Consider the following 25,762-nt stretch of genomic DNA (forward strand, 5'->3'; position numbering starts at 1 on the left):
AGTTTCTCCATGTAGTATATCACAAAAATTCCACAATCCAATCTGTTGGCCATACAAAATTCAAGTCAATGAATTTGAACAATATAACAATAAAGTGGCATTTTGAAGTAATGTATACTTATGAGGTTTCTTCATGTGAAAATGAGAAGATCATTAGTGACATGGTCAGTAACATGTTCATGACTGTGACTTGAGGCTAACAGTTACCTGGCCAGTGATCTGGATATAACAGTGACTTGAAAATTTCAAAATATGTAAGTGATTGACATGCACTATGAATTGGCCAGTGACGTGCAATGTGACTTGGTCAGTGATATGGATATGATCAAGTCTTGTTAGAAGCACGTATAGTTTTTTTATTTTAAATTTTAAACACTTAAAATGTTTTCTCCTTTTTTTTGGTGTTGTTGTTGTTGTCGTCATAGAGCACATACCAATTGCTGCTTGGAAAACCCACCGGGAAATAATTTTATAAACTAAAACACACTTCTGCATTCTTTTTTGTTAATAAACACTGATAATATTACAACTTAGAATGTACAATAACTAGTTGTGAGTTTAACTAAAGACCTACTACATGCATTAATGCCACTAAATCTGCTTTTGATAATTTAAAAGCTCGAGAAAGACTCTAGTGAAGACTTTAAAATGTGTACTCAATGAGGATTTTCACATCAACAGTTGGATGAGTGGTCCCAATTTTAGCTAAAATATTAATTCTATAACACACACGTTGATTTAGAAGTCCTTACAAAGTTCTCATAAGAGCCTCACCTTAAAAGCACTTTTACGAATTCTCAATCTCTGTTTGAAATTGGGCCTATTTTCTGAAAACTTATTTACTTACTAGTACCGGTAGTTTTCTACTATTGGCTGATTCACTTATATGGTGACCCAGAGACCGGACCACCACAGCGCCGCCTCCCCAAGGAACCCTACACCCGCGACACTTAGGGCTAGTTTGGGATTGCTGTGACTTTTAAAAAAAAACTGCTGCTGCTGTGTTATGAGAATAATCAGCTGTGAATTAAAACAGTTTCGTGTTTGGTAAATAATATTTTTAAAAGTGCTGTTAGTACATAAAACAACTGCAGAGTATGTTTTGATCCACAGCAGCTTCTAAAAGCAACCTCTAGGCTGCTTCTAAAATCTGCTGCCAGTGACCTGTAACTTTCAATTAAAGCTGCTTTTTATTTATTTACCAAACACAATAAAATCTAAAATTTTGAACAGAAGCTGATTTTTTTTAAAAGCGAAGCAATCCCAAACGGGGGCTTAGGGAGTAAGTGCTTTGGGCCTAGAATTTCTCAAAGAGACAAGGTCTTTAGGTTGAAAAATAAGAAATCTATAAGCTAAAATTATTAGGCTTGCAAAGTGGGCTTGGCTCATAACCACAAGGTTACGAGCTAGGCAAGGAAGAGAAAAGGAAGGTGGTGTTGTGTTGAAATTAGAACCTACGTCATTTTTAGTTCTTAGCCCAAGTTTACATTGGGTTCATTAAATGGTAATTTATGTGAGTCTACTAGGTCTAACCCACTAGGGCCTAAACTCAAGTGGAGGTTCTAACCCTAGGGTTTCACTTTGGTGGTAAGCAATCACACGCATCATCAACCATACATATCTTTACAAAAATTTGACGAGATCAAACATGCCAAATAAAGAGAAAAATAAACTTTAAATAAAACAATTTTGTGGCCTCTAAGAATAATCCTCTGTACCCAAGCTTCGACAGCAATAACCTGCAAAACAAACTAAAGTAGAGGTTAGGCTCCTACATTCAGTCATTACCCATGCCCGCCCCCATATCTAAGTTTGAATACATAAGTTATCTTTTTGATAAAAAGGTAGTAGATAAAACCGGTTTGCGATTTCACGTGATCATCACCACGTAATTATAATTCCATGTCAATTGATCTCCTTCCACAACTTCCATCATAACCGTCAATCTAGCCAATCACTTTCTGGAATTCAATCATTATCACAAGGCTAGAGACAAAGGGGAAAATCAATAACAAGGGCATGGTGCACACTGCCCACCACCGGTGGCTCGGGATTTTCTATCCCCAAGGAGGAACAAACCATCTCCTTACATCCCTCTCAATTGCCAACACATCATTTCAACCACGCAAACCATTTCAAGTGTAAAAACAGATAATTTCCAAAAACATGCAAGAGGCGTCATATAAAACGTAGTATATGCCAGAAAAGCATAGATAGAGTTAAAGGCATCCCCTACCTGGAATCCAAGCTTTCTCTTGCAGTACTTGGCCTCAATTCAACCTTGTAGCAACCACCAACTTCACAAGATCCTACCAAGATATCGAGCCTAGATCAAATAAGCGATATAAACAACGATAAACAAGGCTAGCAATTCACTCTTAATACTCTCCGAAAAAAACCCCTCCTCTAATCTAATTTACTCGCTAATAACCAGACCATTTGGACTCTAAGAAGGAGTTGGTTTTCAGGAAAAAGTGGTAAGAACACCTTTAAAAGAGAAGTGGTTAAAAGCTGGAAACATAATTTAAAAATGAATTGTCAAGGGTCAAGGAAAATTGTTCAAAATACAAGAGGTAAATTCTTGAGAAAATTTTGAAAGGTGGATGGTTTAACAACCAACTCAGTAAGATGGAAATGGTTATTGAATTTTAAGTGAAGCCATTTAAAGAGTAAAAGTTTTAAATGCTAAAGTGAAACAATGTGCATATCCTTTCCAGAAATATCAGCTTCTGTATACATATTTCAAAATTCCATAACTAATTCTAGAAAAATGCTTTTGGAGTGATTCAATTTTGAAACATTCATTTTTGTGTCTACTATCTTTCCCTAGAATGAATTGATCCCAAATTCTCAGCGGTTTAGCACCAGTTTCCAAATAAATGTAGCTGGGTCAGATTGTACTGAAAACTGAAAAAATGCAGAAAGTTGTTCTTTTGTTCAATGCTCTTTTGGTACCCAACTTGGCTAGTTAAGTAGACTCTAAGACACCTACATAATATATCTAAAGCTTCTAAAGTCCTAAAATTTCAGTCATCCTCTAATACTATAAGGGAAGGTATTGTAGCTCAATAATATGATGTTTGAAGTTTTGAACAGCTATAAACAACAAACAAAAGTTTGAACCAAATACGATTTTAATACTCAGAGTATAGCCATGGTCTAGCAGAATTCCTAGACATTAGAATGAATGAGAAATCAAAGTTGAAGCAGCAAGATACCAACAACAATAATGACAAGTTGTAATCTGGAAGGATTCGTAACAACAACCAAATTAAACATGGTGTTAAGGAAAGCATGATACCCACCAAAGACCAACCAAAGAGGTGAGTTTTACTGAGAGATTCAGCTGGAAAGAAAGCTGAGGGATTTTAATTTGATCAAGCCCAGTTGCATGCCAAGAAGTTTACTCGATTTCGGACATGCAGAGTGAAACAGAAATTCTTCAATATGTAGAAAAGTTGTTTGAATGTATTGAGCCTAAAAATTTAGGAAAGAGATAGGAGCTTGATAGTTCAATGATCTTACCAACTATTGGTATCAGTCTCAAACAAGATGTGGGGGATTTGGGTAGAGCAAGAGAAGGAATTCAAGCAGAAATTCGGAGCAGGTTCTCTTCTAAACAGCTGTCACTTCGATTTGTGTATAGGTCTCAAGATGACTCCAATAGAGCTGAAATTTGGAGGTCATATAGAAGACACAGAGGTGAACAACATTGATGAAGAAAGCATTTTGATCGGAGGTCCTGAACTAGGTGTTTAGGGGCATGCAAGCAGACTGATATGCACAGGAATGAGAGGAAAGGTACGAGGAGAAGGATGAATGACAACTTCTGGCTTGGATGCTTCTTTTGAAGGCCTGGGATGATTTTCTAAGAGAGTTTGCCCTTTGCATGGTGGCAACGTGGAATGGAGGAGCTGAACGAGGTTCTCCTTTCTCTCTGCCCAATTTTGATGTGAACAAGAAAAGAAGAAGGATGGGCTTTGCGTGTGAGGTAGGAGGTTCAACTTGGGGAAAGTAAAAGAATTGAATCAGATGAATCATGGGGTAAGAAAATAGGTTGTAAAAATCAAAATGATAGGGAAATAAAAGTAGAATAGATAAATACAAAAAAAAAACTCAAAATTAAAATGTTAACAAGACTAAATAAGAATTTGGCTTTACTAAACTTGTATTTAAATAGAAAAATAGCAAGGTAAATTCTGTCAGAATTTTGCTTTGGTTTGAAAAATATATTGAGTAAATAAATAGTGTTTTTGAAAGACGGAGGGATGGTTGAGGAGTAACCGTCGGGTAAGGCGAGTAGAAATTTTCACCAATTGTTAAGAAATAAGGTAAAATAAGAAAATTGTAAATGCACGCACAAGTAGATTTCAAAATTATGGAATGATGCTATCATGAGCTACAAGAACCTTATTGGATCAAGGGAGATGTTCGGGTCAAAGGTCAACTAACTTATTGGGCTAGGTTCATTAGCATACCCGTTTGTTGGGTGTCCAAAGTAAATTATGGACCCTAACCTTAAGCTATTTTTAGGCCTAAGGCCCAAGCCCAAACAATCTTTCCAGTGTCTTTAGCCAAACAGAGGTCGCGAAAAATTATCCCATCCAAAAGTGACATTACGGGGTCTACAACTTACCCTAACAAATTTACTATGAAACCTCTCATACTATATCCCATAACCAACCGCTTCTTCCTATTGTAATTACTACTGAAACCAATTGCCTACTGAAAATCATGGTTGTCAGGCAAAGCAAGCAAATGTCATAGCTCATGGCGGCTATGAAAAGCGGAGGGTGAAGCCTGCTGCCAGCCGTCACTCCCATACGGGCTTGGGCGTTGAGAAGAAGCCCATCATAGTGAACCCCATTCAATCTCCACATAAATTGAAAAGCATCCATGAAGCGATGATTGAAAGCTCTGCACATATTCAATCTCGATCCCCACCATATAGGAATGGCTAGTGACCAAGTCTTGTTAGAAGTACATATAGTTTTGTTTTAATTTTTAGGGTGTGTTTGTTACAAGGGATTGGATGGGATTGAACATCCTTATTTAGTCCAACATGCGCTATGTTGTGTTTGACAACAACAAGGACTCAACTAAATGAGACTATAGAGTGCCCAAAAACATGTCATCACCTTCTTCCACAGTGATGCCAAAAACTCTTGGACTGTAGAAGCCAAAATCTCTCTCTTCTACTCTTCGCTTCAGCTTCATGATTTTCTCTTACTCTGCTACTCGTTTGCTTCAGTCTCCTTCCATCTCTTCTACATGTTCAATTTTTCACTTTCCCCTTCGATCCCCTCTAAGTTTTTTGCCAGCCAAAACAAAAGGTATGAGAGATGACGAGGACCCATTAAGCCCAACTGAGTTGTTGAGTGATGAGTGAAGCAGGGTTTTGCAGAAATTCATTTGAGATGAATTGTTGAATTTTGGGAGGTCTGGAAAAGACCCAATTGGTATTTGGTTGTTGGCTACAAGAATTGAAGAGTTTGAGACGTACCCAATTCAGTTCCATGTTTGGGAGAGGGTTTTGCAGTTTGTGTTTATTGATTTGCTTGCTTTTGCTTCACTTATGAGATTCAGAATTGTGTATGTATGTGTTGTGAATTGTGAGAGGTTGTGCATATATAAGCATAGATTTGTTGCAGCTCTATATGAAATTTCTTGATTGTCTTTTGAATCCTTATACTCAAGGCATCTGAGTTTTGTGGCTCGAACTTGCTTCTATTGTTGTTCTTTCTTGTTGCTCCTTAGTCCTACACAACACCAAACATGATTCATGGCTTACTATAACATCGGTTAGGTTAGAAGAGTCTGGGACTCTTGTAGAAATTAAGGTGGGGCATGAAAATCCTGTGAAACAAACATGCCTTTAGGGTCTCTCTAGCATTGTGAGAGAAAACATGCGCTAAGGTTTTTCTTTCATATACGCTTCTTTCTATCCAACAGCATGTCCAAACGACACTGTCGTTGGACGAGATGTTTAGTGGCCTGATGTCTATTCTATCGGGCTCTAGTTTTTGTTGAGTGGGTGTGGTGGTAGGAGATTTAGCATCTCCAGTTATTTTTTCCGATTTGTAGCGCTCTCATATAAGATGGGTGGCAGGAACGATCACAGCTAGCTTGAGTATGTGGCTTGGTTTGCTGTTGTGTCAAATCGTCGGTGTTAGGTGGGACTGGGCTAACGTGGTGGTAGGACTGAGCTGGATCAGAATGGGTTTCGCTTGGATCCCAGTGGATTGATGGCTGGAAGTCTGTCGTTTGATGCCTATACTTGTTAGTGGTGCCAGAATCGGTCTGTATGGGGTGGTGTCTAGATGAGCACTGGCGGAGGACGACAATGATTCAGCGGTGGAGGTTGTGTAGTCTCCTCTTAACTGTGGTGGTTGTGCGGCAGCAATGGTAGCCCAAGTACACCGTTTGTCATGGGTCGTCCGATTAGATCGTTGGGGTTTCTTGTTGCCTTGGGTGAGATTGGGTCTGGGCCCAAAGGCTAAGCCTAACCTCTGGGCTTGTGGATTGTTTTATGTTTTTATTTACTTCTGTTTTATTTTTCCAATAAGTCCCTATCAAGTTTTAGTAGGAGAAAGTGGGCGTTGTCGTGGTTGTCGCACTCAGTGCGCGTTGTTTGCCCTACTAAGGCGGCGAGATTGCTTCGTCAAATGGTCGTAACCTCATAGTGGTAGGATGAAACAAAGTGTCGGTGGATATTTCTCCGACCGTCAGCGTAATGGGAAATCTATATTAATTGTACTATGGCTTTGCGTGAGTTTTATCTTACTGTTATGTCACTTTTACTGTAAAGCAAATGGAGTAGTCAATGAAGCACTCTCTGCTAGTTGGTGCCTGTTAGAATACATAGGTTTAGTTGAGATTGCTGCTATCATTCGAGATGTACTCTCAATGCTTATAATATTATGGGGTTTATGCATCATGTCCACCCATTAATTGTATTCTACAATTTCATTAATTAAGGTTTGAGAACAGTCGCATCGGCCATTACTTTTAAAAAAGAAAAATACATATTGTTTTTTATATTTTTTTTCTTTTTAATTTAAACACTTTTTTTTCCCGTCACATAGCACATACCAATTAATGCTTGGAAAAGCCCACCGGTATATAATTTCATAAACTAAAAAACACATTTTCTTTTGCCAAATGCTACAGGATTAGGTTATTTATTTATTTATTTATTTTTAATGAAATATTCAATAAACAAATCAAAAATCTTCGGAACATTTCAAGAGCTGATCCAATACCAAGACTAAAAGTTGTTCTTGCCGCATCATAGACATCTTTATCTGAGGCGTTGTCCGACTCTTTATAACTGATGTTAGGATCGGATAATATTATAATTTAAAATGTACAACAACTAGTCCATTACTCAAGACCTTTCCCAAGTATTAATGCCGCTAAACCTGCTTTTGAGTTTTGATCGTCTAAAAGCGCTTTTACGAATTTTCGAAAACAATCCCAATTTCAGACCTAGCTATCGGTAGTTTTCTACAATTGGTTGATTTCACTTAGGGCTAGTTTGGGATTGCTGTGACTTTTAAAAAAAAACTGCTGCTGTTGTGTTGTGAGAATAATCAGCTGTGAATTAAAACAGTTTCGTGTTTGGTAAATAATATTTTTAAAAGTGCTGTTAATACATAAAACAACTGCAGAGTATGTTTTTATCCACAGCAGCTTCTAAAAGCAACCTCTAGGCTGCTTCTAAAATCTGCTGCCAGTGACTTATAACTTTCAATTAAAGCTGTTTTTTATTTATTTACCAAACATAATAAAATCTAAAATTTTGAACAAAAGCTGATTTTTTTAAAAGCGAACCAATGGCCTTACCCTACCAAAGTTACTATGAAACCTCTCGTACTGTATCCCATAACCCAGCGCCTCTTCCTCTCGTAGTTACTATCAAAACCAATTGCCTCTCGAAAATCGCTGTCTTTAGGCGAAACAAGCAACGCCATGGCTCACGGCGGCTACGGAAAGCGGAGGGTGAAGCCTGCTGCCGGCCGTCGCTCCCGGACGGGCTTGGGCGTCGAGAAGAAGCCCAAGTCCGCCTCCCTCAAGAATCAGATTCGCTCCGTCGAGCGCATGCTCCGTAAGGTGCTCCTTCTATTTCTTCAATATCCAGCTATTTCAATTATGTGAAACTTCCATCAGGTTTTGCTTCAGTTGGTGTTGTTTTTAGGGTTGGTGTTTCTGTGAATTTGAGTTCTGTGACAGCTGTTTGTGTTTGAGTTCGCATATAATATCATTGGTTTTGGTTAGCGAACTTATAAAGAGGAAGTTGTATCCTGAACATCTGAACAGTATGAGGAGTATGTTAGTTAAGGCTCTGTTTGTTTGTTCGGAAAGTGTTGGAAAGCATAAGGATTTCCAAAATTTTGTTCATCACCATCATAAGCCGGAAAGCCGGTGAGGAAGAACTATTTACACTTAAAATGTTCTGTCTGATCATTTTTCATATGATGAAAGTAAAGATACATAATGACAGTGAATAGATTTTCAAAAGATCTCGATAACAACCGGTTTCTAGAAACATAAAAGACTTGCAAAAAGGGCAAGAAAATGAGAGGAGTCTCATGGAATAGTGAAATTTAGAGTATTTTGATGCGCACAGAAATTCCCAGAAAGTGAAATTTTTCGGACAAAAACTCCATTATGGCTGTTTTGTTCCTCTCCTGCTAAAGGTCGTCTGACCTAATACTGCTTCAACTGGTGTTCCATCTGACATTCTGGTTGTCTGATCTCATTGTGTAGAATGAGATCAATTATTGAGGGGATAAAATCTTGCAGCCTTTCATTTTACAACATATCTTTTTGGCCTCCTACAGATATGGATTTAGTTGTGCTTTCACACTCTGACTTATGTAATATCCTGTCTAAATAATATTACTGTAATCATTTAGCTCTCCAACACCCCCAAATGCTATTTGGGAGTTGTTAAATGTGGCCTAACATGAACATTTTTGTTTCAGAATCTACCGCCTGAAGTTAGGGAGGTTCAGGAAAAGAAGTTAGAAGGACTCAAGAAACAGCAAGATATTCATACTCGGCTTGCAGTAGAACGCAAAATATTTTTGCGAGACCGGAAGATAAAATTTTTTGGTATGAATTTTCTGAGTTGGTTTATTTACCACCGTGATTTATGCATGGGTTTGCGGCTTAATTGCATTAGTGGGGTATCTTTTACCTAAAAAAGTTTAAGCAACATGCATCTTTTCCAGAGAGAAGAAAGATAGAGAGAAGAATAAGACGCTTGGAGAAACTTCAACGTACTACAGCTGCTCAGGTGCAAGATACAGAGAATTCTGTGCAACTTTCCAAATTGAAAGAAGATCTTGAATATGTTAGGGTAAGCTACACAGTGATGCTTGACTATCTTGGTTTACGTGTCTATTATTAAATATGGCACTTTTATGCATATAATTTGGCACCACTTTCTACTACGAGTCAGAATCTGATAGCTTTTACAAACTTTGAAATGTAAACTTTCAGTTGAATGTGGGCCTTACTGGCAAAAGATGAATGCATTTTTACTTTGTATCGTCCAGGCGTTGAATCATTTCTTGAAATGAATACATGTTAATAATAATGTCAAACTAAAAGCTCATGATATATTTTGACCATCAGTTTTTTCCCAAGACCGAGAAATATGTCGCTCTGTTTACTGGAGGTGATGATTCAGAGCTTGTTGATAGGAGAAATAGGCTGCGTAAGCAGATTAAGGCCAATTTAATTGCTGCAGCTGCTAGTGGGAAGGATTTGGAAGGTACTTTTTCTAATTATGTGTTACTCCACCAGCAAATATTTATCTTAACATTTTCAGATTAAAGTTATTTTACTGTATTGGTGTATTACAATCATGACTAACACCTCAGTATGAAGGTGAAGAATAATCAGTGTAGTTCCTTCCAATAGTCTGGATGCAGAGGCAATATGGTTATGTGCTTGCACTTATGCCTTCTAGGTGTCTGACTGGTAGCATAAGCTTGTCTGAGTCAATGATTTTTTTATTATTTATTATTAGATCAGATCAGACAATATAAGTATAACTATCTGCTGTCATGCTTCAATGAATCTTTCCGAGACTATGTTGTATGAGTCAATAAAATAAGAGAAATGCTTAGCAGAACATCTTTAAATTAAATAAAAAGTAGCGGTAACTTGAGTGCTAAACCTATTCAAACAAAACATCAACCAATTTTTTTTTCCCTCATCCATGCCGTATTAATAACTGTTAAAAGATTAGATAATGCTTCTGTTTTTCTCACTTGTTTCACCTACTATGTTAAAGCATTTGGAAATTATCAGCATATCATTGGTTGTGTTGTTGCATATAATCAAAATATTACACCTAAACCCTGACTGTTTATCTGCCCTACAGAAACAGGGAGTGAGGATGATGGGCTTTTGGATCTCAGTGAAGATGATTTCTTTCTAAGCGGAAGCTCAAGTGATGAAGCAAATGCAGATGATGAATGGACAGATAAGAGTACAAGGTATTTCCATAACTGTATAGGAGATCCTTATACTTGAGAACCTTTTCATTTCTTTACTTTTCTGTCGAAAGGGTGATTATTTATTAATAGGATTGCATTTATCACTCCTCTTTGATTTGTAAGAGTTAGTCGCACCTCTAGTGTAATTTGGATAGAAAGATGATTATGAATTAGACGCATTGTAATTAGCACATTTCTTATGGGGCTAAGTAGAAAATCTCTTACGGAATCGTGACATGTGCCGCATATTACTGTCCCACTAGTTTTATTCATACATAACCTGATTCCATCTGCTTAGTTATTGTTTCTGTCCAATCTGCTGATGTGGCAACACCTGGTGCCTATGCGGTACCACATGTCCATGTTCCCTTATTTTGAGGTCCTTTTATTCTTTCATCCTTTTTAACTAAAAATTCAAAATTATAAAGAAAGAAGACGGATATTACATCCCAGCACTGTCGTGGCTCCTAAACAGCCACACATCCCTTCGTACTAGAATCATCCTTTGGGGAGGAGATTGCTGACATGGGTAGTCATGAGTAGATAACTTCTTGGTTAGTGGGTTGAAGAACAGCTTCCCTGTCCAGTTGTTAATAATCCCTGTGGTTGTTACAGAGGCAAAACTTTCAAGGTCTTACAGTTATATCTTAACAGTTTTGCTGACCATGTGTTCAAAAGATGACCCAAAGCCTCCACTTAAAACCTAAGATTCCCGATACAAACCTTAAAATTAAATTCGGGAGAACAACACAACTACAGGACCAATTGGCATTTATTTTGGTGAGCAAAATGATTTATTTATTTATTTTTTTCTATAAAGCCCATGAATCAGTCTGGTGTAGCTGGGTATAGGTTCTTCATGTTATTAGGCAATCTTGATGGAGGAGGTGATCGTGAGGGCAGGGATGGCATTGATGCCTTGGGAAGGTGGCATTGAGGAATGGGACGCTGGTGGTGGTGGTTGATTGGGAAGCTGTTAAGGAACTACTGGGATTGGTTTTCAATTTATTCTTTGTTAATCTTAGCTTGTAGGTTTAGTTAAAAAGAATATGAAGACAAAAATACCTTTGAATAGTGGAGGGAGATGATACATAGGCATCAGGTGTTGCCACATCAGTAATTTGGATGGAAAAACTTACTGGGATGAGAGAACCGGGTATGCGCCACACAGGGACCGTTCCAGATGGCTAACTACTCTTATCATAACAGACTTAATAGATAGATAAAATTATATGAGAATTTATTACTAGTTCAAGGTTTTCTTTTCTAATGTTTCCGAGCTAGAGTACAAAAAGTAGGCTCAGATTAAAAGGGCAAAGTACAAATCTAGTATCGAACTATGACTTATGTTGCATTATACGATCTTAAATTTTTGTCATCTGTTTTGCAGGGAACAGGCGTCCAGTGCTTCTGGGAAAGCAGCATCTGGCATGTCCAGTGATGAGAGAAATCAGGTTTTCTTTCTACTGATTATGGCACCCTTGTAATGAAGCATATATGGTTAGTGATTATTTTTAACTTTTCCTCACCTGAATTTGGTTAAATAGAGACAGATTTCAGCTAGAGCTTTGATGCCTCCCCCTAGGCCATCAAGTAATTCTCGCTCAAGTTCAGTACGTGCTCAATCAAGATTCGGTCCTTCATCAAGCAAAAGTTCATCAAAACGTGCTGAAATGTCTACATCCAGCAATACATCAAGTAGCAGAAGTGGAACTTATTTTAAAGCTAGGGGTTCCTCAAGTTCAGGGGCAACTCAAAGTAGTAATCTGAGCTCCAACTCTGATGCTCATAAACCCCGTAGAAAGAGGAGGCCAAAAAAGAAAAAGCAGCAGGTTTGAGCATTTCTTCTTCTTCTTTGATGCATTATGTCAACGTCATTTTAGTAATACGTTTAATTTTATGTTTGCAGGCATGAGTAGAAGGGGATTGTGCTGATGTTACTGTTTTTGTCGGTTGGCTGGCCAAAGCCAAGCAAAATAGGATCGGTCTGCAGGACTGTTATTGCTGATGTTACTTTGCTGTAATGATTTCATCAATTTGAGATGTTGTGCAAGATTCTTACATCTCAGCCTTGACATTTTAGTTCTGTTTTTTTTTTTTTTTTCTAATTTTTTTTTTAATTTTTTTTTTTATATAATTTATCTTCCCTTGGTAAATAGTTGCAAGAAGGTATACTGCTTTGTGTAACAATCAGTCCAACTCCTTGCAGACTCACTTAGCTAGGTTTGATTTATTATGACAATTTGTTTCTGTTGTAACCTTGTAATTGTACAAACTTCTTTCAGCTCATCAGTACTGACGGTACATGGGTGTCTTACTTGGGCGTGCTTTGAGTTGGAAGTCTAAATTCATATTCCAAATCAGTAGTATTGTCTGTTTTCATACCGGTTGTATAACCGGATAAACTAATATCTATTCTTAATACAATACGTTTGATATTTGTAGGTATTCGAACATGTTATGCACCTAATATCCAAAAAAAGATAGAAAAAAGCATGCCATGCAACTAATGTCCTAGTAAAGTCTTACCAACAGATAATACGCTTGTGTCCTGGTAAAAGCTTGAAGATGGTTTAGCTCACGTTTCTTCATTGAAATACTTGTGTCAAATGTGCAATGAACTAATGTGTTGACAGAAGATCTAAAAGCGAGTACTGATGTCGCGCGGTATGCTACCTTTCTCGGTCGGGTGTCATTAGTGTTATGAATTGTGATCCATGATCTTGTAGTGCCTCTTCTGTTTTACAAATTGAAGCTTTGCGGCCCTTGTGGAGTGCTCTTTCACAAGATCCAAAGGATACAGATCGATATTATTTGAATCTGACTCGCTCATCAAGTTCCCAAATGGTAACAGTTTGAAGCCCTGTGTTCTGTTGAGCTTCAAATGTCACCAAGTTTCTTGAGAAGCATATAGGTGATGAATGTCACAAATTTTCCACTGCATAAAAAAAGAATTCTTGATCTCTGTTATCAGTATCAGATCTAATTTCATTTACAATAACATTCAGCATCCCATAAATTTCTTCCGAATCAGGGCATGATTTATCGTGGGCTATAAATTTGTGAAGGGTTCCAAATATCTCCACAACACTAAACCCAGGGGACTTCTTCACCCCTCTCCTTTCCATGGCTTTTCTTAGACTTCTTGCATCATCCCAGCGCTTGGAAACAGCATAAACATTTGACAAGCCGACATATCTACCATCGTGATTTGGCTGTATCTCGATAAGCCTCCTCCCAACAACCTCTGCAAGACCTAATTTTCCGTGGTTTGTGCACCCATTAAGCAGAGCACCTAGCATGGAAGGAGTTGGATCACTAGGCATTCGACATATAAACCGGTATGCCTCTTCTACTTCGCCTCTACGTGCTAATACATCCACCATGCAAGCATAGTGCTCAGACTTGGGCGTCATACCATTGTTACCAATACATTCAAAGAAAGACCAAGCTTCTTTGACTAAGCCCCCATGAGCGCAAGCACTCAACAAGCACAGGTACGTGATCTCATCCGGGACAATCCCAATCATTTGCATCTCCCTAAAATATTCAAGCGACTGTTGGACTAATCCATGAGTTGCAAGTCCTCCGATCATTGCATTCCAAATCAACACATCCGACTGCTTCAACGAAACCCCACGAAAAACATGTAAAGCCTCCTCTACCGCCCCACACTTTGCATACATGTCCACAAGTGCCGTTTGCAACACCAAAGTTAACGGCAACTTATTCTCCATCATGTAACAATGCATTGTCCTCCCTTGCTCAAGCGCACCTAGATGCGCACATGCACACAAAACACTCACCATAGTCACCTCATTCGCTTTCGGCCCCATAACCCGCATTCGCTCAAACACTTTCAAAGCCTCCCCATACTCCCCATCCTTAACGTACCCATCAATCAAAGAGCTCCAAGACACAACATCACGCTCCGGCATCATCTCAAACACTTCCCTAGCCGAAACCACATCCCCACACTTTGCATATCCATCCAGCATGGAATTCCAAGAAACCGAGTTCCTCACAGGAATTTCATCGAACACCTTACGTGCATACGCTATATCCCTACAAGTAGCGTACATATGAATCAGGGAATTACTTATAAACCTATCCGACTCAAACCCAGCTTTGACAATGTGGCCATGCACCGCCACACCAAGCTCACGCTTCAACAAACGCGACGAGGCTTTGGCCAGAAATGGGTACGTTAAGTAATCCGGTGAGGCCCCATGACGCAGCATTTTGAGGAAGACGGAAATCGAACGGTTGGGGTTTTTGCTCTTGGAGTAGCCTCTGATGACTGCGTTCCAATCAAAAACTGTTGGGGTGGGTAGTTGGGCTAGGACCCGGTACGAGTAGTCTATGTTACCGGAATCCGATAGCGCTGAGAAACTGATGATTTCGGAAGTAAAGGATTGCTGTTGGGAGAGGCCAGAAGTGAGGAGCAGAGCATGGATTTGCTTGAGCTCTGACATTGATTTGCAGTTTTCATGAAGGTTAGTGATTATGGTTTGGAGTATAATAGGACTTTTGGTGGGAAACGACATTTCAGGAATAAACACTCGAGTTTTTCTGGGTAGGTAGATACAGTACACAGGGAGAGAGTGGCTGAAGGACGATGCCACCGTTAACCCTCGCTTGGCCTCGTAGGCTCGTATTGTGACTTAATGCACTCTCAATCTCTCGTAATTGAAGGGAGACCTTCTAATAACGACCATGATGACTTTGTGTGGTAAGATCCACTTTTCGATCATATTTTTGCAAATCAAATGAATTGTTAGATGTTTAGATATTTATGTGTAAATTATTTTTGCAATTTTTCAACCAAATTAAAAATCGTTAAGACATTCATAATCTTGATTTATTATTTATGAACATGAACAGTTCAGGTTTGACAGATTTGGTTCGTCTATTGATTGGGTCTAGTTCGGTACCTTAACGATCAACAATTTGGAATATTTTTTTCAAAAGTGATATACTTATGCATATATAAACATCTAACAGTTAATTTGCGGTAATCTAATAAAAAAAAAAAAAAGTCTCGCAAACCGTTGATTAAAAAGTCCTCATGAAGTCCTCATTTTAGTGATCCTCATTAGTAACTCTCTCTATAATTGAAATATTTAATAAATTATTCATATATTTATTTGGGTCCTTGACCCAAAGCACCAAAATGAACAAAAATTATCTCACTCACCCCACCAACATATTTTTATTCTCACTAACTCAATCTAAAGTAAAATGACTATTCTACCCTAAACCTAATTAATAAACTACATCACTGTCCTCAACCTAATTAATAGTGTAGAGATGATTTTTATTTGTTTGGGTTTAAGTAAATAGAGTGTAGCCCAAAGTATTTGGCCCAAAACTCAAACCCAAGTGGCTTAACAGCTTATAGAAAGAATTCCACGACAAAACTAGATCAAACAACGTCTAAACTCAAAGCCTTGTCCCTTCTCTTCATCGCCTTCCTCACCCCCAGATTCTCCTCCATTTGATACACCAGCCACCGTCTTAGGAAAGTATAAAGGTCATAGCCGCCGCCATGGGCAAGTAGGAGGTGTCAACAGCCTTGGAAATCAAGTTTCAAACTTGGTGATTCCCCAAAGCTATGAAGCTAGAGCTGGAACCCTAGAATCAGGAGCTGAAACTCTAGAAATCTGGAGGTGGCAAGTCTAGTACCTATATGGGTAAGATTTCAATTAGAATATCTATCTTGCTTTCTATGTTTTCACCTCATTTCCAGACACTATAAATAGGGTGAACCATCTATGCTTTCCATACAGTTTCTTGAGTTGCTAGATACATAGACAAACAAGGGAGAGAGAGAGAGAAAGAGAGTTTTGGTATCTTAGAAGTGGAGGAGTAAAAAGTCAGGTGTGATTCTTTTATTTTTGATTTGATAAGTTCTTTGTTGGTTCTGATGGTTAATGCAATTTGGAAATTGGGTTATGTTCATAGGCTATTATAAGACCTGGGGATAGGACTAACAGCCCAAAGCCCATGAAAATACACTAAAACCAAAACCATTTGCAACAACCCTAATAGCAATTTGGGCCCAAAGCCCAAACTCAAAGGCTGCAGTAGCCCAAACAGAGAGAGCCAATGCTTGTACCTGAAGCCCAGACCCGAAGGAGAGAGATCTAGACCTGTTGCGTTGGTTGTTGCACCATCGCCGCCGGTAGCCGTACTACAAGCCAGATTGCAGCCACAGCGAGTGTCAGCCAATAAGCAGAAGTCCAGCGCCTCCATTCCCGATGGAACAACAAGAACACTCATACCACCGCCACAAGAGATGTCGTCGACATCAAGGCAAGGGTCGGATCAAGCATATAAATCCCCTGCCCTGGGAGAGACTTCAATCTGGTGGCCTACCCACTAGCCAATCGAATCTGGAGCCATCATCGCTCGACACTAAATCCACCGTATGAAAAACAGAGCCACCTTGAAGACCAACAACTGAAGAAGGAGCATAGTAGTAATGTCGTGAGATTAGGGATGGAAAAAATCCCCAACGGGACAGAGCTCCATTGGATATCTTCCCCTAATGGGGGGAGGATTCGGGGAAAAATGGGGAATGGGGATGGGATCCCCAATCCCCGCTATCTAAGATTGGGGATGAGACGGAGATGGTATTGTGATCCCCATCCCCAAACCCGCCCCAATAACATATACATATATTTAATTTATATATATTTTAAATTATATTAATATATTTTTTATAATATAAATAACAAATATATACATTTACTACTTTACTTTAATGAGCTATACTTTTACAATATATAAATGGCTGCTTTTTGACTTTTGCACTAACTGAATTATGATTTATGAATTTAATCATGTTTTAATTTTATTTGTTGTAGATTTTGATTTAAAAAAAGGTAATATGAGAAAAAAATTATTTTATTTATTAAATTCTTATTGGGAATTTGGGGCAGGTTTGGAGGCCTAGTCCCCAGTGGGGATGGGGACGAGGAATCCCCAATATATTTTTCTTGGGGATTGGGGCGGGGATGGGGGTGGGGGTGGAGAGGGGATGATATTGTGATCCCCATCTCCAATCCACCCCATTGCCATCCCTACGTGAGATAGCTGTGAGGCCGTCCACCAGTCCGAGAGCAACGGAATACGCAGCCTCCATGCTTGACGGCTCCAAAGGGAGACAATACTTTTAGGGTTTTGAGAGAGAAACTCTGAGAGCCATCTTTTAACTTTAGGTTGGATAAGCTTAATTATAGCACTCACATTTAACTTATTAAATAAGATTAGATTAGACATCAAATGAGGCAAATTTCGTGTCAAGAAACAACTTGAGATTGAAAATCCTGTGTCCGAAGTTTGTTAAACTATCTGACGCAGAGTTGGATTCTCTAAAGATATGCTTGAAACAAATGTCTTCAAGAGATAAGCTAAGGGACTTGATATATGCCATAGTCTATTTGATATTCTAGGAGGTAGAGTAAATGTCATTGATGCAATTGATGAGAACCTTTGAGTCACGATCTACATGAATATTCTTACAACCAGAGCTTGAAGCTTGAATGAGACAATCACGGAGAGCAAGAGCTTCTGCTAACAAGACATTAGAAGAGCCTAGATACTTGCCTATACTATCAACCTAGGGTGTGGGGAGGGAAATGACACGCGAAATGGGACCTTAAACTTGCACATTGTCCTTGTACAGGGTAGAGTACCAAACCTTTGGAGTCGTTCCCTATGTTTCCCTCTTGTGATTTTTTTTTATTTTCTTGTTCTTTTTCTTAGCAATAGTGGCCGAACTATTTCACACAGGTTAGAATGATGCCTACCAATCTAAAATAATTAATGTATGTATATGAAGTTCTAAATCTTCAAATGGTACATCTATTCTGTTAATTAATTGTTAGTTAAGTTAAGCACATGTTGCGTATGTTAGTTAAGTTAAGCACATGTTGCGTATGCGAATTGATTTTTAAGATTTTAGAAACTGTCGGTTAAAAAAAAAGAGCAAAATATCTATTTACTCAAATTTGAGCTACACTAACCCAATTTACCCAAACATCTTCTAAGATTGCCCACTTACCCAATAAATTATATATATTTTTTGCCCTATTACCCAATTAAGTTATCTTTTATTGTTTTTTGTTTATTTTGGGACAATTAAGTCATTGGAGACTTCGCCGGAATCGGGTCACCGGCCGCTGGATTTCGGTTTTATTGCCCCCCCCCCCCCCCCCCAATAAAAATTTGTTGTACATACCTCCAACAATATGGAGTATTTGCTATCTCACCAAGCATAAGTAACACCCTCTTTGGGACACCCACAAGTCATGGTGAGGCCCAACCGCTACTTGCATCTTGTAGCCCTATGTTCAAGCTACGCTACGGTATCTGGAAGTCGCAAATCCGCCGCCGGGAAGCCACCTTTCCGGCCTTGCCAACATGCCCTCACAACTAGGCTTTCTACACTAGAATAGTTGTTACTTGTCCCACATCGAAAACAATGTAAAGGAGATGGCTTCCTTCACTTATAAAAGGAACTCTCCTCCCACTTAAACACAATTCATCCCATTACATCTCTTGTAATCTTGTTAGGCCGCAAGGCTCAACACACTAGTACAACATTCAAGTGGACGTAGTCTCCCGCTAAGGCGGGAGGTGAACCACTATACATCTCTTGTCAATCTCTCTCTCTCTCTCTTTACTTATCGTTAATTAGATCCCCACGGATCCAAGCATTAACATTTGTCGAGTTTTATTGGGAGGTAATAAAAGTCTTCGGCGACTTCTTTTGGAACCTTCGGACCAGCCGTGACCGGACTCCGGTTTTATTGCCCTCCAATAAACTTTCCATTGCCCCCCAATAAACTTTATTGCCCCAATAAAAATTTATTGGGTTTATTGGGGTGTAAGTCTGCGGCGACCTCTGACAACCTCTGGCAGGTGACAGGAGTCCGGCGACTGGTGACTGGAGTCTCGTAAAGTCTCCAATGACTTTTTAATTATTTGGAGGGCAAACTTGTCTTTTTACATTCAAATGGGGTAAGTGGGCACACAAATCTTTTAATAGAGTAAGTGAGCATTTGTTGGGCCCAAATTGGGTAAATAGTTAAGAGCCCAAAAAAAAAATCATTATACACACACACACACACATGGCCCTTCTAGTGAGGGATCCATTTTTTTAGTTTTTTTTCTAGGGTTAGGGCATTAGACCAACTTTTCGACCATATTTCGGCATCTCAACCGTTCAGTTTTTAGGTCCTAATGTGTAGATCACATCTACAAATTTTCAGCCAAATTGATTATCATTAAAGCATTCAAAATGACGATTTAAGATTATAATTATGAACGGTTCAAGTTTGACAGATTTGGTTCATCCATTGATTTAATCTAGTTTGATACCTTAACGATCACCGATTTGGCTGAAAATGTGCAGAAGTGATCTACACATTAGGACCTAAAAACTGAACGGTTGAGATGTTGAAATGTGATCGAAAAGTTGGTCTAATGCCCTATCTCTAGAAAAGACCAAAAAATGGATTCCTTAGTGGAAGGACCCTCTACACACACACACACAATGCTTCTCTGCTAAGGACCTCTGCGTATATTAAAGTATGTGGATTTCCTTGATAGACTCACTTTTCGATTGCATATCCACATCTCAACCGTTCAGTTTTTAGGTCCTAATGTATAGGTCACTTATGCAAATTTTCAGCCATGTCATCAATTTGACGGAGCCGTCACAAAAATTGGATGGAGGTATCACGTCGATATCAAAATAAGACTTCAGGTATCACATTGGTATAGTTAAGAGTTTGAGTATCAAATTGGCCTTGGCACTAGAGTTTGGGCACTGATGGTGAATTTTTTTTGTATAAATTTAGAGTAACATAAGAAGCATACGTAAATCTTGTACAATCAGGTATCTTTTTCTTTTTAAAGGTTGAGAGTTGAGGTTATTGTTGTGAAAATTGAGAAAGGGATTTTGATGAATTATAAAGATACATTAGGGTTTCTAATATATATTAGACAGAGAAACTCAAATTTACAAAAATATTCTTATGTTAATGGTTCGTATCATATTAACGGACTAACACTAAACTAAACTATTAAAATTCATGTTCTTATTGTGGTGACCTTATATGGAACTAAACCTAAAAATCTCAAACCAAATCCTTATAATTTCATTCGTGTTATCGTATCGTGTGCAATTTTGCTAGATCTAAACACAAATACATCTCACTGGTCAAATTTCACTCGCATTAGAGATTGTGTGGATTGAGAATGGATAATACTTGGCTAACTATAACTGGTTAGCCAAGGCTAACCATAGCTAATAACAAGAGCACACGTGTTAAAATGAATACTCATAGTTTTTGCTTCTCTTGTACATCATTGCGATGAAATCTTCTTCACATTTTTCTTATCAAACACATTTAGCTAGTTATTGGACATGTGTCATCTTATTATTGGCTATGGTTAGCCTTGGGATAAAAAAAAGAATAAGAAATTGTGTATAAAAGTTTTCCTAAATTTGGGCATCCGAACCCGTTCCGGACCCGGTCCGATCGATCACCTTTTTTAACTTTTTAAGAGACAATTGCTTAGCTTGTGCTCACTCTCTAGCAGTTGCAGGTCTTCCGATATGGAACCCAAACTCGAATCAGGGTAATTTACCTTCTTTTCCTGTCCTATTTCTCAATTCCTCTTTAAAGTGTGTTATCTGGCTTCCTTCTTACATTCCAGTTTTGTTAAATAGAGGCTTTTGGTTTGAAGTTTCATAATCATTGCTCTACCGATTTCTGCATCTTTTTTCAGTATTTCCAGTGTACAATGATCTATATGATTTTGGGTTTGAACACTTGCTTTCACATCACAATTATGAAGTAGCTATATTGGGTTTTGTATCTTTAAATTCATTACAAACTGAAAATTTACTTATGAATGTAGTAGATGCAAAAGAAGTTGGAAGCACCCAACTCAAACTACCTTTAGGAGTGGTTGAGTCTTTAATGGAGGAGTAAAGAGCTTTTGTAAACTCGTAGACTTGTGAAGAATATCAGCTGATAGGAATGGAATTGAGGAATTTACCGAATAAACTTTAGAATTAGATTACTGAGTGCTTTGGAATACTCTAGTGTAAAGACAATTAACTTGTGATTACAGCTGTTGCATTGTACTCATTATTTGGAAAACTGTAAACATGTCATAAAGAACTTGTTTCGTGGTCTATGGTTTTATACTTTTGTAATATTATTTGTTATTGTAGTTATTTGAGATGGCATTACTGTATCTAGTAACAATATGTCGCATCTGTATTTTGGTATGCTATTCTGTGGTAGTTGCTGACCCGTTTTTCTTTTTGTATGTTTCTATAATTTATATATGTAGACGACTGGAAAGTGCTACACTAGCAAAGTGCACTTATCGCTCAGTAGCATTCCTAACTGCATTGTATGAAAATAGCAAGTATGCGGACATTTGTGATGAGATTTGTTCAAGGTTTAAGGTACTGGACATAGGGAGCTTTGAGCTGACATATGCTATCCCTGATCACCCTAATTGTTTGCTGCAATCGGATATGGATGTGCGCATGATGTTGATGTGTCTAGAAATGTTGAATATTAGGATTGTTGATATATTAGTGAAGGATCGTGTGAATTCCAATATTGAAGGCGCTGGTCAAAATCATGTAGAGTCTGCAGGTTCTAATAACGTGCCTATTCATACAACACCTATGTCACGCACAGTAGAAAGTCACAGTGCCACTGGTGAGAATGAACACTTGGGGAATTCAACATCACATGAAGATAATGCATATTTGTCTCAAGGTTGGCGGGAATATATTAGTCATGCTGGTCAGAAGTTTGAGGGGGGAGTAACTGAATTCCGTAACAAGTTGCGTATGTATGCCATTGAGATGGGATTTCGTTTTGTTTACACAAGGAACGATAAGTTCCGCGTTATTGCTGAATGTTTTAAGAAGTCAGAGGGATGTAACTGGCATATATTTGGTGCCTCATGTCAAGCAAATGGCTATTTTTACATAAGGAGTTTGAATAATGTTCATACATGCACGAGCTGTACACGTGGGCCGAAAAGTAAGATGATGAGTTCAAAGATCATATCTTCTGTTATTGTGGATCAAATCCGTGAAAAACCAACAATTAAACCAGCAGATATTGTCAAGGATTTTAAGCAACAATATGGTCTTGATATCTCTTATCGTATTGCGTGGGCTGGGACAAAATTGGCTAAGAGCAAAGTTCATGGTGATGAATCCTTGTCTTATCATCAGTTGGTTTGGTATAGAGACGCTTTAATGTCTACCAATCCTGGATCACATTGTGTGTTGGAGTCTGATCCAGGGACTTCTCGTTTTCAGAGATTGTTTGTTTGCTACGGTGCTTGCATTGAGGGATTTCAGTGGTGCAGACCCCTGTTGTTCATAGATGCTATTTTTCTGAAAAGTAAGTATAAGGGACAGCTAATAGGTGCAACTGGGAAGGATGGAAATCAAGGTATAGTTTTAGTTATTTCTACTTACTGAGATGGTTGATGAGATACTTTACATATCATCTTATATCAAAATAGTTGGAAAACGAACATTAATATGTAGTTATCTGAATAAGGTACATGCATTTGTTTTGTACAGTGATTTTGAATGTAGTGTATATCATTGAAATACCAAATTACTCATTCCCTGTCCTTATATGTTATTGGTTCTCAGGATATTTTCCTTTTGCGTTTGCGATCATGGACTCTGAAAGCGATGAAAACTGGAGCTGGTTCTTTGATAATTTAGCAAAAGTTTTGACTCCGGAAGGCAGGACAATTACATTTGTATCTGATCGTAACAAAGGTTTGATTGAAGGTATTTCAAACATATTTCCTACATCTCATCATGCATTTTGTTTGGACGGTTTGAAGAAGAATCTTTTTTCAATATTTCCTGCTACGTATGCTAAATTTTTCCAAGAACGAATTGTTGATCTTTTTATGCGATGCGCCTACGCTCCAACGGAAGCTGCCTTCGAGTTTAATTTGAAAAATTTAAAAGATGAGGGTGGTGCTCCTATTAAGACTTTTCTTGAAAATCTTCCCAAGGAGAATTGGTCTTATGCTTATTTCAAGGGAAATGGATATGATGAGATATGTAACAATGTTTCTGAATCATTTACTTCTTGGGTTTCTGAGCTATGGATGCTTCCTATCTGCCAAATGGTTGATGGTATCGGGATTAAGCTCATGGATATAATAGCTGAAAGGAATCGTGAAGCAGGGCAATGGAGTTCTGTTTTGTGTCCTGAGATGGAGAGAACCTTGAACGAAACCTTGATCATGGGTAAGAATTGGAATGTTACTTGTTCTAGTGCTTCTGTTTTTGAGGTTCATGTGGAGGGTACTGTTACTGTTGATTTGAGTAATCATTTTTGCTCTTGTCAAGATTGGCAAAGAAAAGGCTTTCCCTGTGCTCATGCACTTGTTGCTGTTCAAAAGAATTCTGGCTGCATTTATGATTATGTTGGCGATTTCTTCAAGTCAAGTTACTTTAGAAGTTCGTATGCAACTCTTATTTCTCCCATACCCGACATTGAGAATGCAACGCATGAAGGTTCAGATGACAGAGTTATCTTGCCTCCTCTTTCAAGGAAGTGTCCAGGTCCGATGGCTAAAAAGCTTAAATCTGTTGAGAAACTACCCAGGGCCATAAAATGTGGTCGATGTGGTGCAGTTGGACGACATAACAAGAAGACGTGTACTGCGAATATTTGATTTAGATTCTTAGCAGTTTTGTTTTAGTGTAGAAAGAGTTATGATTAGGTGATTGAACATCTTGTTAATAGGGGCTACTCATATTGAAGAAACTGACACCTCTGCTCAAGTTGTTTTTAGCAAGAGTTAACCCAGTTGCTCAAACACACTACTGCCTTACTCGACTACAGATAGCCATGAGCAAAGGATACAATATGTCTAGTCGTCTACAAATTCATTTTAAATCTTTGTTTTTCCGTTTGCAAAACTAAATGTGCTTGGTTGCTTGCAACTTGAAGAACATGGGAATAATAATGCTTCCATTGTGTTAATTTTGTAGTGAAGATTATATTGCCATTTTTCAGGCAAATGAGCTGTGTTTTGTTATAAAATGGAAGTAAAGAGGCTTTTTGACCATATACCCAATTTTGGACCAAACTATTTTGGTTAGGGATTTCCTTACTATGAAGGATCCCCCCAACCCTCCGGAGGTAAGCCGGAATACGGACTACCGCTGGCCGCATAAATTTTACCAAGTTGAGTTTCGAACTCTGGTGCTCGTTCCAAGACTAGGATAGTTGAGTTTGTTAACTCAAGCACCCCACGTGGTTAAATTTGGACCAAACTGTACATGAACGCTACAAATTTTTTCTAGGAAAGACGACAATATAAGGATTAAAAAAAAAAACAAAAAATTTACACTCTCTTTCTCTCTCTAGCTGCGAAGTCTTTTTGATCAAGATTATTATATAATTTCAGATTAACGCGTGTACCATAATCGGGGTAAATGAGGTTTAATTCTATTTTTTATGAAATCGTTGTCCGTGGGATCAAAATAATTTACTGATTTGACGGATGTACCCTTACGTGGTTCAGTAAGAAAAGGTAATTCTTCTTTGATGCTCTTGAAGTCGGCGCCGGAGACACTCCATCGCTCCCAGTCTCCGTTCAGATACACCTCTCACTCTATGCTTTGACAATAATAATCAGAAACTTCTCAATTTCTTGCGCACCTTCAAATTGGGGTACTTCATTTCAATTTTTGTCATTGTTCTGAATCTGTTCCTAAGTGTTATTTGACTGTGTTGTGCAGTATTTTATGGTTCTTGTAATTTCTTTTCAGTATATGGATTAGCAGGAGTTGGTGTAAATAATTTTGGAATCATTGTTGGATAGTTCTATGGATTAGTTTCTTTTATATTAGAAAATTGAAGTTAAACGAAGCTTTGTTGGCATTTCGAAGTTTTAATAATCTAATTATATGGATCATTTTTGCCATTAATCTTACAAAACTATATTGTACGTACTGCTTCTCACATGTTTTATTGATTGAAATGCCTCATTTTATGAAGTTTGATATGTTGCTATATGTCAGATACGTACTATATGGAGACTGCTACAATAGCAAGGTGTAGTTATCGTGCGGTCACTGTCGTCATTCCATTGTTTGAACATACTAAATATGCAGATATTTGTAATGAGATAAGTTCAAGGTTTAAGGAATTGGAAGT

General features: G+C 38.2%; 3 protein-coding genes across 5 annotated transcripts; 2 read left to right on the forward strand and 1 right to left on the reverse strand.

Moving 5' to 3' along the window:
* The first annotated feature begins 7,869 nt into the window (after window positions 1-7,869).
* On the forward strand, window positions 7,870-12,825 carry LOC133733564 (rRNA-processing protein EFG1-like). Of its 2 annotated transcripts, none has more exons than XM_062161193.1 (8): window positions 7,870-8,112; window positions 8,988-9,117; window positions 9,237-9,364; window positions 9,643-9,781; window positions 10,397-10,511; window positions 11,902-11,965; window positions 12,065-12,343; window positions 12,421-12,825. In XM_062161193.1, the coding sequence occupies exons 1-8, from the start codon at window positions 7,972-7,974 to the stop codon at window positions 12,424-12,426; spliced, it is 1,002 nt and encodes a 333-aa protein (XP_062017177.1). In that variant the 5' UTR covers window positions 7,870-7,971; the 3' UTR covers window positions 12,427-12,825. The 2 variants fall into 2 exon arrangements, with proteins under 2 accessions (XP_062017177.1, XP_062017176.1); XM_062161192.1 differs by having other exon boundaries at window positions 7,871-8,112; window positions 12,059-12,343.
* LOC133733563 (pentatricopeptide repeat-containing protein At5g08305) lies at window positions 12,589-15,240 on the reverse strand. The gene has a single exon (XM_062161191.1). It carries the CDS (start codon window positions 15,056-15,058, stop codon window positions 13,436-13,438), a length of 1,623 nt encoding a protein of 540 aa, XP_062017175.1. The 5' UTR covers window positions 15,059-15,240; the 3' UTR covers window positions 12,589-13,435.
* A 5,796-nt stretch (window positions 15,241-21,036) lies between these two features.
* On the forward strand, window positions 21,037-24,611 carry LOC133734288 (uncharacterized). 2 transcript variants are annotated; one of them, XM_062161913.1, is made up of 4 exons: window positions 21,037-21,164; window positions 21,888-23,017; window positions 23,227-23,841; window positions 23,944-24,611. In XM_062161913.1, the coding sequence occupies exons 1-4, from the start codon at window positions 21,142-21,144 to the stop codon at window positions 24,270-24,272; spliced, it is 2,097 nt and encodes a 698-aa protein (XP_062017897.1). In that variant the 5' UTR covers window positions 21,037-21,141; the 3' UTR covers window positions 24,273-24,611. The 2 variants fall into 2 exon arrangements, with proteins under 2 accessions (XP_062017897.1, XP_062017896.1); XM_062161912.1 differs by having other exon boundaries at window positions 23,227-24,608.
* Window positions 24,612-25,762: the final 1,151 nt, after the last annotated feature.

Source organism: Rosa rugosa, chromosome 2 (assembly GCF_958449725.1).
Source record: "Rosa rugosa chromosome 2, drRosRugo1.1, whole genome shotgun sequence".
Lineage (NCBI taxonomy): Eukaryota > Viridiplantae > Streptophyta > Magnoliopsida > Rosales > Rosaceae > Rosa > Rosa rugosa.